Genomic DNA, 13,272 nt, shown 5'->3' with positions numbered 1-13,272 from the left:
GTTCCTTGGGCATGACAGGCACATTTCCACCTTTGCACTGGCTTTTTCCACTGCCCTCTGATACCCTCTAGTCCCACATATCTATGTGGCAGATTCCTCACTTTTATGATCAGATCCTACCTTTTCAATAAAGCCTCTCCTGATAACTATCTAAAGTTGTAAGCCATCCTCCCCCTAATCATTTATTATTCCTTAACCTGCCCTGTCTATTCTTTTCTTCTCGTTATATTTTTTACTTTCTAACATAATCGAATGTCTCCCTCACTGGGATGTAAGCGCTGTGAGGGCAAGGACTGTCACTTTTGTTCACTACCTTATCCTCAGTAGCTAGAACCATGGCTGGCACATAGTTGGTGTATTACTTCCCTTGCTGCCAAAACTGACACCATACAGTGTGTTGGCTTAAACAACTGGAATTTATTGGCTCGTGGTTTTGAGGCTAGGGAAGTTCAAAATCAAGGCATCAGCAAGGCATTGCTTTCTCCCCAAAGACTGGCATTCTGGGGCTGGCTGCCATTGATCCTTGGTCCTTGGCTTTTTTGTCACATAGCAGTGTACATGACCATGTCTTCTCCTTTCCCTTAGGGGTTTCGTTGACTTCTGGTTTCCCCCTATGATATTGTCAGTGTCCAGTTTCCTTTGCTTATAAGGACTTCAGCCATATTGGATCAGGGCCCACCTTCATTCAGTTTTGGTGCATCTTAACTAATTTCAAAGGTCCTATTTACAAATGGTTCACACCCACAGGACCGGTGATTGGGACCTGAACATGCCTTTTATGGATGTATTAAGCAGTTCTCTCTCCACAAAAAGAGTTCTGTTCTTAGAATGGAAATGTATAGATAAATGTTGCTCATTCCTCAGGTTTTCCTCTCTCCCAAACCTTTTTTTGCTTAGACTCAGTAAGACAAAAGTGAGCAAAGCTAAATTAGGAGTAATTTACTCTCTAGCGTCCCAACTGTATTATGCAGTTCACAGATGACCAGCTTTTGTTAAAGTCACCTCACCAGAAGGGCATTTGGGAATAGTTTGAGGATGGTCAGGAATATCTGGGCAGGATTGTGGACTAACCCTAGTGAATGAATGGATTAGCCGAAGGATTTTCTGACTTTTCCTCTCATTCCCTTCCCCTTCTTCCAGAGCCAAGTCCCCCAATAGATGAAGTTATCAACACTCCAGGAGTGGTGGATCGCTTTGTTGAGTTTCTGAAGAGGAATGAGAATTGTACCTTACAGGTGAGGTCTTGGGTGAGGGAGTACCAGACAAAAGCCCTTCTTCCACGAGATTTCAGTGGATTTCACATCTTTTAGGAAATAGATAAGTAAAATGATGAGATGCCCTCTTGGCTTCAAAGAAGAGAACCACCAAGAAATCTTCTTTAAATCATGCAGTTTCAAAGGGAAGATGTCAGAACATGGGAGACTGGTCATTCTGTTATAAATCAGAGGTTCTAGTCCTGATTCCACTTCTAACTAGCTGTGTGCCCTGAGCCAAATCATTTAGCCCCTCTGGATCTCTCTTCTCAGAGATGGGTAATGAGTCAATCCAGCATTTCTTTTGGAGCTTGCTAGAAACTTAGCAGAAAGGGACAATGAGAGACCATCTCATTCTAATCCTGGTTTCAAAAGTGAAGACAGTGAAGCCCTTGAAATAAAGCATAACTTGCCCAAGAACCTGTGGGTGTGGTGGTAGCACAGGACTAAACCTGGGAACTTTGAAGCCCAGAATTGGGAAGACAGAATTGTCTTCCCATTGTGTCATATCACTACCAATACCTCTTTACACTATTTACAGTGGTGAAAGGGAAAAGCTTTTGTTTTCTTGGTGTTTTTTGTTTGTTTGTTTTGTTTTTGTTTATTTGTTTTTGCATTGCTCCTCTGTCTGGGATGACCTCTCAATAATGGCTTAATCTGTTTTTCAGTTTGAAGCTGCCTGGGCTCTCACAAACATTGCCTCTGGAACCTCTCAGCAGACCAAAATCGTCATTGAGGCAGGGGCCGTCCCCATTTTCATAGAGCTGCTTAACTCAGACTTTGAGGATGTACAGGAACAGGTAATGATCAGGTTTGACTTAATTCTTGATGTTACCCATTACCTGGTACCCACAAATCATAGCTATATATTCACAACTTCCATTTCTCCCACTGGGTCCTTGCTAGCTGCATAGAAGTGGAGAGTGGTACTGGAATCTTTCCTCCATTACTACATATGGAGTTGGTCCAAGGAGGCTACAAGAATGCAACTTTCTGATCTCTTATTCTTTTTTTGGCCATGGGAATAAGTGGGTCTTAGTTTGGCTTCTTTGGCTGCAGTACAGATGGCAGCCTATCTTTCCCACTGTACCAGGAACTCCCCAAGGGAAAGGCCCTCATAGCTTAAGTGTTCAATAAGGATTTCAACAGGGAGGGTACCTCAGCTTGTTCTATGTGTCTCAGGCCCTGACATGGTCCTCTGCTTGGGTCACTGGTGGGTATTTATGGAAGCCATTCAAGGCTCTGCAGGTGACAGTTCCATCATTCCGTTTTTAGGCAGTCTGGGCACTGGGAAACATAGCTGGAGACAGCTCCGTTTGCCGAGATTACGTCTTGAACTGTTCCATCCTTAATCCTTTGTTAACGTGAGTAATTATAATCAACTACACCTGGCACATCTATAGGGCAGCTATGTCATTTGGGAGCAGCTTACTTGGTCCCTTATGATGATAAGTAAATACAAAAACTTAAAAAGTACATTCTGATTGCCAAAGTAAAATGTTTCTTTTTGAGAGTAATATAGTTGTGCCACTAGGTTCTATCAAGATGGATCTTGTGCTTTCTAACCTCATGGTATTGTAGTCTCATGTTGGTTATGTCTGCTCCATTATTGAGCCAGGGTAGAGGGGCAGGACTAGCCTATTGAAAAATCCAGCCTTCTGCAGAATGCATTTGACTTCCTATGGTGTTATAGCCATAGATACATTTATTGTAATCTAGCTAACCATAGATCAAAGACTCCTTGAAGGGTTATTTGAACCCCTCTTCTGTCCCTATCCCCTTCCCCATACCCTTAAAATAGAACATCTAAACCAAGACAGGTGGACAAAATTCTAGAGAGACCACGATCTTATAGGTTACAACTGTCACTCTTACTAGGGCCTTTCACAGAAAAGTATTCCATATTACATAGCTAAAGCATCACACTAAACCTTCAGCTTTTATTTCCAAAAAGAACAATGATCCTTGCCCAGGATTTGTGGCCAAGGGCTGGGGCACAGTATGTCCTACCTTAAAAGCTTTGTAGGCTTACTCAAGATCTAGCCCTGTTTTGTCCTTATCAGCTATGATCTTAACTGGGAACAGCTAATCTTAGTCCTCTGTGGAGATATACGTTGGCCTCTGGTTCAAACATGCTCTGTTAATTTTGGTCTGTGATGGAGTTTTAGGGATCTGGTTGGATAACAGCCTTGTGTCAGGGCATCAGTGTTCAGGAAATGGCTTTACTATTTCCTTCAGACTCCTTACCAAGTCCACACGACTGACAATGACACGGAATGCAGTCTGGGCCCTGTCAAACCTCTGCCGGGGAAAGAATCCTCCCCCAGATTTTGCAAAGGTGAGAGAGACTTACCATTCCCTGCATGATAACCAGTTTCCTTCAAATGGAGGAATTTGGATGTGGGAGTTTTTTGTCTTTGGGGAAACCCCTTAGAATATCATGCCATGGGGAATTAAGAGAGACAGCTGTCAGTGAAGTAAATTCTCTCAACTGTCTGGTATGTACCTAAGTGGTAAAGTGAAAAGTTAGGCCTGATAGTTGAATGTAGTAGAGATCCTGGGTCCAGAATTACTTTCAGGAGTGAGAGCAGCAATGTTAGTGGTTGTGGTAGAGCTGACATAGCCCTAACCCCTTATAAGCCCCTCACACTGTCTCCTTCCAACAGGTCTCTCCTTGTTTGCCTGTGCTGTCTCGCCTACTCTTCAGCAGTGACTCAGACTTGTTGGCAGATGCTTGCTGGGCCCTGTCTTACTTGTCTGATGGCCCAAATGAAAAGATCCAGGCAGTCATAGACTCTGGAGTTTGCCGGAGACTGGTAGAGCTTCTGATGTGAGTAGTCTCAGATGGTACGGGTTCCCTAAGCTTCTCCAAGTTCAGACTAAAAAGCTGTAGACAGCAGTTTGCTGCCTTATCCAAAGGTCTGGAGCCATAAGAATGCTGCCAGCCTTGGTGGTCTGCAGGGCTAAATATGGTGTGCTGGCCCCCTGCTGAACACATCTCCTTCCCTCTATAGGCACAATGACTACAAAGTGGCTTCTCCTGCCTTGAGAGCTGTGGGTAACATCGTAACTGGAGATGACATCCAGACCCAGGTAAGGAGGAGGGCGTACAGGATCTTAGCTCAGACCAGCTATAGGAGGGCTGTGTGAAAAGATGCCTATGGACAAAAACTTTCTCTGCCAGGTGTTCTTTAGACCTGATGGGAAGCAGCATGGTCTAGGAGAGAAAGCATGGACTTGAATAAAATATTCCAACCCTGCCACTTTCTATAAGATCATGGGCAACTTGGTTGCCTTTATTTCTTCTATAATTTGGAAACAAATCATCATCCATTGGGTGCTGATCAAAACTAAATGGGAAAACCTGCCTTACTACCTGGGGCTCTGTTAGGTAGTTCTTTCTGAACAGTTTTTGAGTCATGTCTCCTTCAAGATACTAAAAGCTATGGAACTCCATCCCTACTTCCTAGACCTTTAGGGTCCCGGGGTCATTACCTCATGTTAATTTCATCTTAATATAAAACCCAGTGAGGGCACAGTAAACAAGGTTCTCCTGCTCAAAGGCTAGCATCTGGGTTTTCTTTGTGTCCTGAACAGTTGGCATAATTCTGCGGGATTCCTGAGTTCCTTATAGATGAGCAGTCTCACTCACACTCTCTTTCTAGGTTATTCTTAATTGTTCAGCCCTCCCTTGCCTCCTCCACTTGCTGAGCAGCCCCAAGGAGTCAATCCGTAAGGAAGCTTGCTGGACTATTTCAAACATCACCGCTGGCAACAGGGCTCAGATACAGGTAGAACAGGCAGGGAGGTCTGGAGAAGGGAGGTGGGAAGACATGGGAACATGGGAGGTTGTAGGATATTTGCTTTCAGAAGGAATAGTTTGTTTCCCTTTGGAAATTATGGTCCGTATGTGCTGTTGATCAAAGATTCTGGTAGCTGAAGCAAAGTTCTTTGTAGCCTCTCACCTATATGGGAGGAACAGAAGAGGACTCCCAAGAGGAAGAAGATACCTAAGTCTTTGCTGAATTGTGGGTTGGATCTGCTTTCTCTTGAAGTTGAATCCTTGAAAAGTGCTTGAAATTGTCATTCTCTGAGAGACTTTTTCCCCTTCCTCCCCGCTAATCCTCTTTCAGGCTGTCATAGATGCAAATATCTTCCCTGTGCTGATCGAAATCCTTCAGAAAGCAGAGTTCCGTACTAGGAAAGAGGCAGCCTGGGCCATTACCAATGCCACATCAGGAGGGACCCCTGAGCAGATCAGGTATCACATTCCCTTCCCATTGTCTTAAATGGTAAGTTTGCTACCCCTCTTGGCTCATGCTTTACAGATGACTTCTAAAATGCTTTTGCTGGGATAGTCCTACTCCTACTCCAGCTAAAATAAGGTTTAATTGGTAAGCTGCTACAGTGTCACTGGAATCTGGAATAGATTCAGATAGACCATGTTATATGGTAGCTGTTTTCTCTCCTGGAGAAGAGAAACCCATGCCACAGACATCCATCCCTCTTCTACCTCTCCCTACTCTATAGAAAAAACATTGAAATCCATGTTATTCTCAGATTACCCATACAAATGAAGTGGACTATGCTATGGCTCATTCAAAAAGGCTTCTTTGGGAAATCATTTTCTGGGGTGAGACCTGAGAGAAGCAACTAGAAAGCTGTTTTGTGCATGCGTGTATGTATGTGTGTTCTTTGATTTTAGCTTCCTTTATCTGAACATGAGTAGGAATGGTGGGAATTGGAAAAGTGTCTTGCTCATATTCTGCTAAGGGGAGTACAGTCAGTATATATAAAGCCTGAGAAGAAAAAAGATAACCACTGAGTTCATCTTTGAAGGTTAAATAGAAGGCTGCAAAACAAACTTTTTGACAGGGAGACGCATAAGTAATGGTACAGAAAGCTGGAGACCTTTACCTGGAACAACAAATTTGACTGGAGTATAGTGTCCTTGGAAGGGAATTGTGGGAAGTGAGGCTAGAAAAGGAAGTTGGAGCCAGATTGTGGAAGGCCTGTATGGTCATGCTAAAGAGCTTGGGCTTCAGGGAAATAGGGAGCCTGTGAAAATTTTTAAGCAGGGAAGTGATGTTTTCAAAGATGTGTTTCAGGAAAGGGTCATATTGTAGCAAGGGAAACACTAGAAGCAAGGAGGAGGAATCTATTTCAGTCATCCACATGAGAAATGAACTAGACCTATAACAGTGGGTAGGCGGAGAGATTGGGACAGAGGATGGGGTGGTTATCAAGGTTCATTAAGAGTAGATTACTGAGAGTATTAACATGTATTAGGGAGAACCACAGGCCGAAGCACCTACCCACCAACTCACTTGCCCTGTGTTAGAACTTGCTTGGTCTTTGTTCCCTAGGTACCTGGTCTCACTGGGCTGCATCAAACCCCTGTGTGACTTGCTGACTGTGATGGACTCAAAGATTGTGCAAGTGGCCCTCAATGGACTGGAGAACATCCTGCGGCTTGGAGAGCAAGAGGGCAAGCGCAGTGGCTCAGGGGTCAATCCATACTGTGGCCTCATTGAGGAAGCCTATGGTATATGACTTCTCCCCACCCTCACCTCTTCCTTAAGCAGACAGATTCTAGGCCTCCAAAGTGGTATACAGAATGTGAAGGTGTTTGTTTTTCTGAGAGCATCCATGTTTCCATGAGATTTGGGTCTATGTCAGTAGAAATGGTTAAGAACTCTTGCTCTAGCCAAGTTGTACCATCTACAGGGTTTCGCATGTACCTGTGAGCTAACGGAATGATGTACTGAATAGTCGACATAGAACTGTGATTTGGATTTGGATCATCTGACATCCAATCCAAGGTTTTATCTCATCAGTTCCTTCTCCTTCTGAGGAGAAATAGATCAGTTCTCTTTCTGATAGCCCCTGCCCATTAAGTCAGTGTGCTACAGATGCAAAGATAAAGATCCAAAACTGATCATAGAATCAGGAGCTGGAAGATGTGTGTCTTCCCTGAGTTTCTAGAAAGTTCCAGGAAGAGTTCTGGATTGATTTATCATCCATCTCTGAAAAGAGAGACCTGAGACCCAGAGAGGCCAATGACTTGCCCCGAGTCACACTGATAGAAGCAGGATCAGGACTAAAGTCTCTGGTTTATAACTGACATTTTGGTCTCTTTTCTTTGTGATTATGTAGTTTCAGAAAGAGATCTTGGCTCTCCTCTTTGAAGTTAAAGAGAGATCTGATCATATTACTTGCAGTTTGTAAACATATAAATCAGGGAAGGAAAAAGAGATAAATATTACATGGGGCGCAACTTCTTCCTATAGAAAAAGCACTCATACTTCTTGCTTCTAGGCTTGGATAAAATTGAGTTTCTTCAGAGCCATGAGAACCAGGAGATCTACCAGAAGGCCTTTGACCTCATTGAGCACTACTTTGGTGTAGAAGATGATGACAGCAGCCTGGCTCCCCAAGTGGATGAAACACAACAGCAATTTATCTTCCAGCAGCCCGAGGCCCCCATGGAGGGCTTCCAGCTATAATGTCTGCCTCCGGGGAGGGGATGGGAAGCACCACCAACCAGCGGAAAAGCAGCCCTCTGGTGGGCGGGAAACCAGCCCTCCCACCACCAGCCACCAATCACCTCTGCTGCCCTGGAGACTGTGCTCTTGACCTGCTCCACCCCTTCCCTGGAGGGAGCACCCTCTGGACAGACAGAACCATCTGAGGCTCATATTTGGGTTTGTGACAAGAAGGGGACATGTTAGATTTTTCTTCCTTACGCTGTATTTGGCTACACACGTCTTTTAACCCAGGAGCCCAGGGGTAGACAAAGGAGGACTGAGGTAATCAATTTTGCACCTTTTTTTATTTTTATTTTCTTTTGTGGTGACTTCCTTCCCTTTTATCTTCCTCATCCTTCCCAGTCCTCTGCCCTGATCGGTGTAACTCTTTATCTTGGGTACTTGAGCAGATGGAATATTCCAGAGGTGGGGGGAGGTGGGGTGGGAAGGGAGGGGAGAAATCCAAAACAAAGTGTTCTTGCTCTGACAGAATATTAATCTTGTATGCTTGGATTGAATTATTTAATTTTTTTTCTTTGCACATTTTTCTTGTATTAAGATTGCTCTTCCCAAGAGCCATGAGTTCCTGGTTTTAGGAATACTGGCTGCCAGCATTGTCTGGGACTAGAGGCTGAAGAGGAGGCCACCATGAGACAAAGGCCCCTCCCTTCTTCTGACCCATTTCCCAGACCTCTTTAGTTTGGGAGCTCTCCCTCACTCTCCTGGGGAACGCACACCAGTGGGTGTGGAGGGGAGGAGCACAGGTCTAAAGACGGGGCTTCCCATGTGTCGCTACTGATCCTATGTTTCCTACCCACCTTCCAAATGGTGTGACCCAACTTCATTTGTTTACTTGAAAATTCCTCTCAGAGTTGAGTGAACCTCTGAGGTGGCTGTATTTTCTCCTAAGCATGAGATGGGGTTGTGGTCCTTCCTTTCTCCTGAGGAGAAGATGGTCCTCTCTTTAGTGACCCATAAATTGCAGAGGAGGTTGGAGTGAGAGTGTCATGTATAGGGACAGCCAGGATCCCTGCCCTTTGGCCCTTTCTTCTTCTTTCTTCCTCTTCCATAGTTGGATCATGTATATTTTACTTCCAAAGGAGAGAATTTCAAAAAGTTCTGTATTTTTTTATATTCTATATATTAGGTAGGTCAATCTTAATTGGTCTCAAGAGGAAGAACTGTCTGTAATTTCTATAAGTAGGATACTGTGAGGAAGACCAAAAAGAGATGTGGAAGCTCCCACGCTTAGGAGGCCAAGCTTGATCCTTTTCTTCTCTGCCTGGTTCTGGGCTACCACCTGGGACCAACCTGAAGGGAGCAAGGATGGCCCCAGGCCCTGGTGAAATCTACCACGCTAGTCCTTACTGCTTAGCATTGTGCTTACATCAGGAAACCCAGAAAGCAGTCTGCCTTCTCAGATTCAGTCTACGTAAGTTATCACACATGGCTGCTTCTCCTATTATCACAGAAATTTTAGCAGCCTGCGTTCCTTTGTGAGAGCTATCAGTGTCTTCTGTGTTTGGGATCCTTGTACCTGGTTTGGGTCTTGCCCATCCTTGTAACAATTATAATCCAGATGTCTTTTCTTTCTCTTTGAGTAAAGCTAGTACAGTGCCTCAGTGGCTTCCCTATGCCTCTGGATGGATTATATATGATAGTAAAGCCCAGTCCGGGATGGAAGTGGAAGAAATTGTCAGTTAAGTGGAGACCAAGTGTGGGACTGAAGGCACAATCTGCTGCTCCCCCACCCAGCCCACTTGGTCAGTTGGAGAGGTGCCCTACTTCCAAGTTGTACTTTTCCTTCCCCAGAAACAATACCGTTCTTGCTCCCCTTCCTGCATACCCCCTTCTGGGTCTGGTGAAATCTGTAAACCCTCTGCTTACAGATCGAACAAGTGCTCACTCTGCACCACTGGTCTTGGATTTGCCCTCTTCTTCTAGTGTTGAGGGCCATCTCCAGAACCATTTTCTGAGGAAGGTAATTTGGGGCTGGCAGTAATCACTGAAAAGTCACATTAATGCTATACTGCCTTGGTGAATCAGGTGCCACTCATCAGCTTGGAAATGACTGCCAACCTCCAGTATCACATGTAGGTAAGGGGCCGGACCTTTTTCACCTGGCCTGCTGCCTCCATCACAAAACTGTTCTTGTACAGTTTTTTAAAAAATGCAAATCTTTCCCACCTACCCCCACCCCATTTTCCTTGTCCAGTGGGAAGAAGCAATTTAGTAGGTTCTACTTCGTACATCTCAAGCAATAGTTAAGTCTCTGACATTAGAGCCAGATTCTTAGTGTGAGACATACACATTCTGCTTTCCCAGCTGTCCTGCCAAAATCTAGTTTGGCTGCTGTTTGAAGACTGTTTTCTCCAGGGACTTCAAAGGCTGAAGTCTCTCCCAGGGGCACAACATGAGGGCAGATTTCTTGTCGGAGAAATGTGGCCTCTTGGAGCTTTTGTTCGTTTCATTCCCAGGCCATGTTTTCCCATTCTCTTCCTCTGCCCCCCTACCCCCAATTCAGTCAACAGATGAAGTTTTTCTAGCCCACAGAGAGGGTGACATTGTGTTTTACGTCTCCTCTCCTTTGGCCATCTGGGAAAACAAAAAGTTATTTCTCAGCTAGACTTGACAGCCACTCTTTGTGGGCAGCTCCCATCCATACTCGAAACCTTGGCCTAAGTGAGGTCAAAGGCTGTTTCTGGTAGATTTCTGAATGGTTGTTTCAGAAATGGAGGGACTCCCCAGCCTCTTTGTAGGGAATAATAGCCTGATAAGTCTAGACATGTGTTGGAATCCCCATATTTTGGCACATGACTGGTGTATCCTTAAGATCTCAGGTTGTAACTTTGCAGAGGTGGGGCTAGAGGTATCTAGGTATGGATTAAAAGGACACAGGGCCTTTTTCTTAGCTAAAGGGATCAAATACTGTTTTGAATATTTCCAGCTAATCTTTATTGCCAGCTCTTCCTTGGTTCCCAAATCCCAAATCATCTCTAGTACTAATGGGGTCTCTAGAAGCCTGCCTTTAGTTCCCAGCTGTCCCCACTGACTGCCTGGCCCTGGTGTTGGCAGAAACCCTCTCGTAGAACCACGTGGGTTCCATCCTCAGCTGGCCAGCCTAGTTACTTGGGGCATTGGGCATAAATGACCCTTCCAAGGAGCAGGTATTAATGATCCCACTTCCAGGGGCACTTGGTGTTCCCTTTTACCTGGATCTACCTTAGAACTCCTCCTTCCACTCCCTTTGCCCTGGAGTCCACCTTCCAGTAAGCCCTATTTTCTGGAGATGATTGCACAGATTGTAGCTGCTATTGTACTTAGTCAAGGAAGAGGGAAAGAAGACTGTCAGGCACACATGTTCTGTTTCACTCAGGCTGAACCAGTTTAAAACGAAAAACATCTGGCAAAATGAACTGGATTTCTCCACCTTCTCTCTATACCCTGGAGTTATCCATATTCTTTAGCAAACTAGAAGGAAAAGAGATGAAAGCCTATCAATACTTCCTTCCTCTTCCCACCTGCCCCTCTTTGAAGGTGCCATCTCATTTGCCCAGGTCTCATCCCTTCTCTAAACTCACTCATCTTGGTATCCATCATCTTGGGTTTTCCTTAGTGATTTATCCTGGGGTGTCAGATTCTAGATGCTCAGTTGAAGGCAGGTAGCAAAATTCTTCAGGTCTCTGCAGACACTCCAGGGACCTAGTAGGGAGAACAGGCTTGCTGGGGGCTTCAGGGATGTTGTGTGTGCCTGTCTGCCTAACTAACAGGCTGGGGAGGGTGCAGGGCCAGGATACTGAGCCACAGGAAATGCTCATAGCCAGTAACGTCTTCCAGGAAGGACTGCCCTAGAAGAGAATGTGTGTGGGACTGAGGTTGCTTAGAGGGGATTTCTTCCACAGCCATTTTAGGATTACACATTCTAGACTAACCTTGTCCAGTAGTTTTTCTGTGTCTTAGTTTTAGATTCTTTTGTTAAGCCAACAAGCTGAGAATGTGACCCTATAGGGACTCATGTGGTGGGCACTAGGCTGCTCTTCGGCCAAAACCGTGTAATTAAGCTGTTATTTTTCCTCTGAGAAGGCATTTTGCAAATAATGTTAACATTTTTCTTGTATAGCAAAGGAGAAAGTTTAACTTTTTTAACCCATGTTCCTATCAACTTTTCTTATTCCTTGCCTGCCAGCTCTATTGATACTACCCGTCTGGTCCCTATAAGTCAGTGTTGATTCTTGGCTGCTACACCTGCTCAGACCTGGGCTATATGCAGACCCAAAGCTGGCTACGGGAGTTAGAAGAGGCCCAGAACACCCTATGAGGGCTGCATAGTGTGGTGTAAAGGTCTTCAGTGGGCTTGGGCTTATTTGGCTACGGCTGGGCCAGCCTGGCTTCTCCTTCCGCATTAGCACTTACCTGAACCCCTCTGCTGAATGCCTTGTTCCCCTGTAGGTCCAATTTTCAGCCCCTAGGTTTGGGAAGAGAAAACTCTGCCATGCCCTTGGACAGTGAAGGAAGGCATTCTTCAAAGATTCTGAGACTGGCTGGGAATCTTTGACTTAGATAATGTCCTCTTCAAGAAACCTCAGGCCCTGGAGTTGAGATTTGGCTTCTTCAGCCAGCTGTCATGAGAACTGCCTTTGATTGAACCACTAGAGAAGGGAAAGGGGTGTGGGGCTCTAGCCACCCAAGACATACCAGATGTCCCTCAAGAGCAGGTAGACTTCCCAGCTACAGACCCTAGGAAGGTGACTCCATCCCTTTGCCTCACTGGTTTTTCTTTCAGAATTCATTTCTTTTTATTTTTCAAAAACCATAAACCATCTGGCTATCTTCCATGTTCTCAGGGCCCCTAGGGAGACAGATACAGCTTGATGATTTCAGAGCAGACATAGGCATTGAGTGTGCTGAGTCCAGACAAATGATATTTATATACACATCCAAATTTGAAGAGAAAATGTATTTCTTTAGGTTTCAAACACTGTAATAGATATAAAGCAAAAATAAAAACCTGTTGCAAAGTTCTAAATTGTTTCCTTTGATCTGGAGTGAAATTAAACTGGATTTTTTGTTAGTGAACGAGGGGAGGGTGTTTAAGCTTGTAGCCTAAGAGTAGAAAGAAGAATTGTACCAGTCTGCTCTTGCTCGACTGTTTTGGGTTTTTCAAAAATAATGAGGTATTGACATACAATAAACTGCACATATTTACAGTGTACAACATGGTAAGGTTGGACATATGCAACCATGAAACCACCATAAACAAGATAGTGAACATATCTTTGCCCCAAAAGTTTACACGTGTCCCTTGGATTCTCCCTGTCCTGCCCCATCCCCAGCAATCACTTATCTGCATTGTGCCACTGTAGACTGGTTTGCATTTTCTAGAGTTTCTATAAAGGATTTTCATCCAGAGTCCATAGCTCTCTAAGGCTTACAGGCTAAGTGAACATTATCCTCATTTTGCCCATGAAGAAACAGTCTCACAAAATTTGAGG

General features: G+C 44.6%; 1 protein-coding gene across 3 annotated transcripts in view; it reads left to right on the top strand.

Moving 5' to 3' along the window:
• Nucleotides 1-8,206, top strand: part of KPNA6 (karyopherin subunit alpha 6) — a 64,292-nt gene extending 56,086 nt beyond the window's left edge. For 2 of the 3 annotated variants that reach the window (XM_037827873.1, XM_037827874.1), the window contains 10 exons: nt 1,141-1,235; nt 1,922-2,053; nt 2,529-2,617; nt 3,492-3,591; nt 3,920-4,083; nt 4,268-4,346; nt 4,919-5,044; nt 5,387-5,514; nt 6,620-6,798; nt 7,572-8,206. In XM_037827873.1, the coding sequence (XP_037683801.1) occupies nt 1,141-1,235; nt 1,922-2,053; nt 2,529-2,617; nt 3,492-3,591; nt 3,920-4,083; nt 4,268-4,346; nt 4,919-5,044; nt 5,387-5,514; nt 6,620-6,798; nt 7,572-7,759 (1,280 nt within the window). In that variant the 3' untranslated portion in view covers nt 7,760-8,206. The remainder of the gene's footprint in view (nt 1-1,140; nt 1,236-1,921; nt 2,054-2,528; nt 2,618-3,491; nt 3,592-3,919; nt 4,084-4,267; nt 4,347-4,918; nt 5,045-5,386; nt 5,515-6,619; nt 6,799-7,571) is intronic. The other variant, XM_037827875.1, reaches the window with a different exon arrangement.
• The last annotated feature ends 5,066 nt before the right edge of the window (nt 8,207-13,272 follow it).

The sequence above is a fragment of the Choloepus didactylus genome, chromosome 2 (genome assembly GCF_015220235.1).
Source record: "Choloepus didactylus isolate mChoDid1 chromosome 2, mChoDid1.pri, whole genome shotgun sequence".
Lineage (NCBI taxonomy): Eukaryota > Metazoa > Chordata > Mammalia > Pilosa > Megalonychidae > Choloepus > Choloepus didactylus.
Note: the sequence above shows the minus strand (reverse complement) of the source record. Positions and strands in the feature narration are given on the sequence as shown.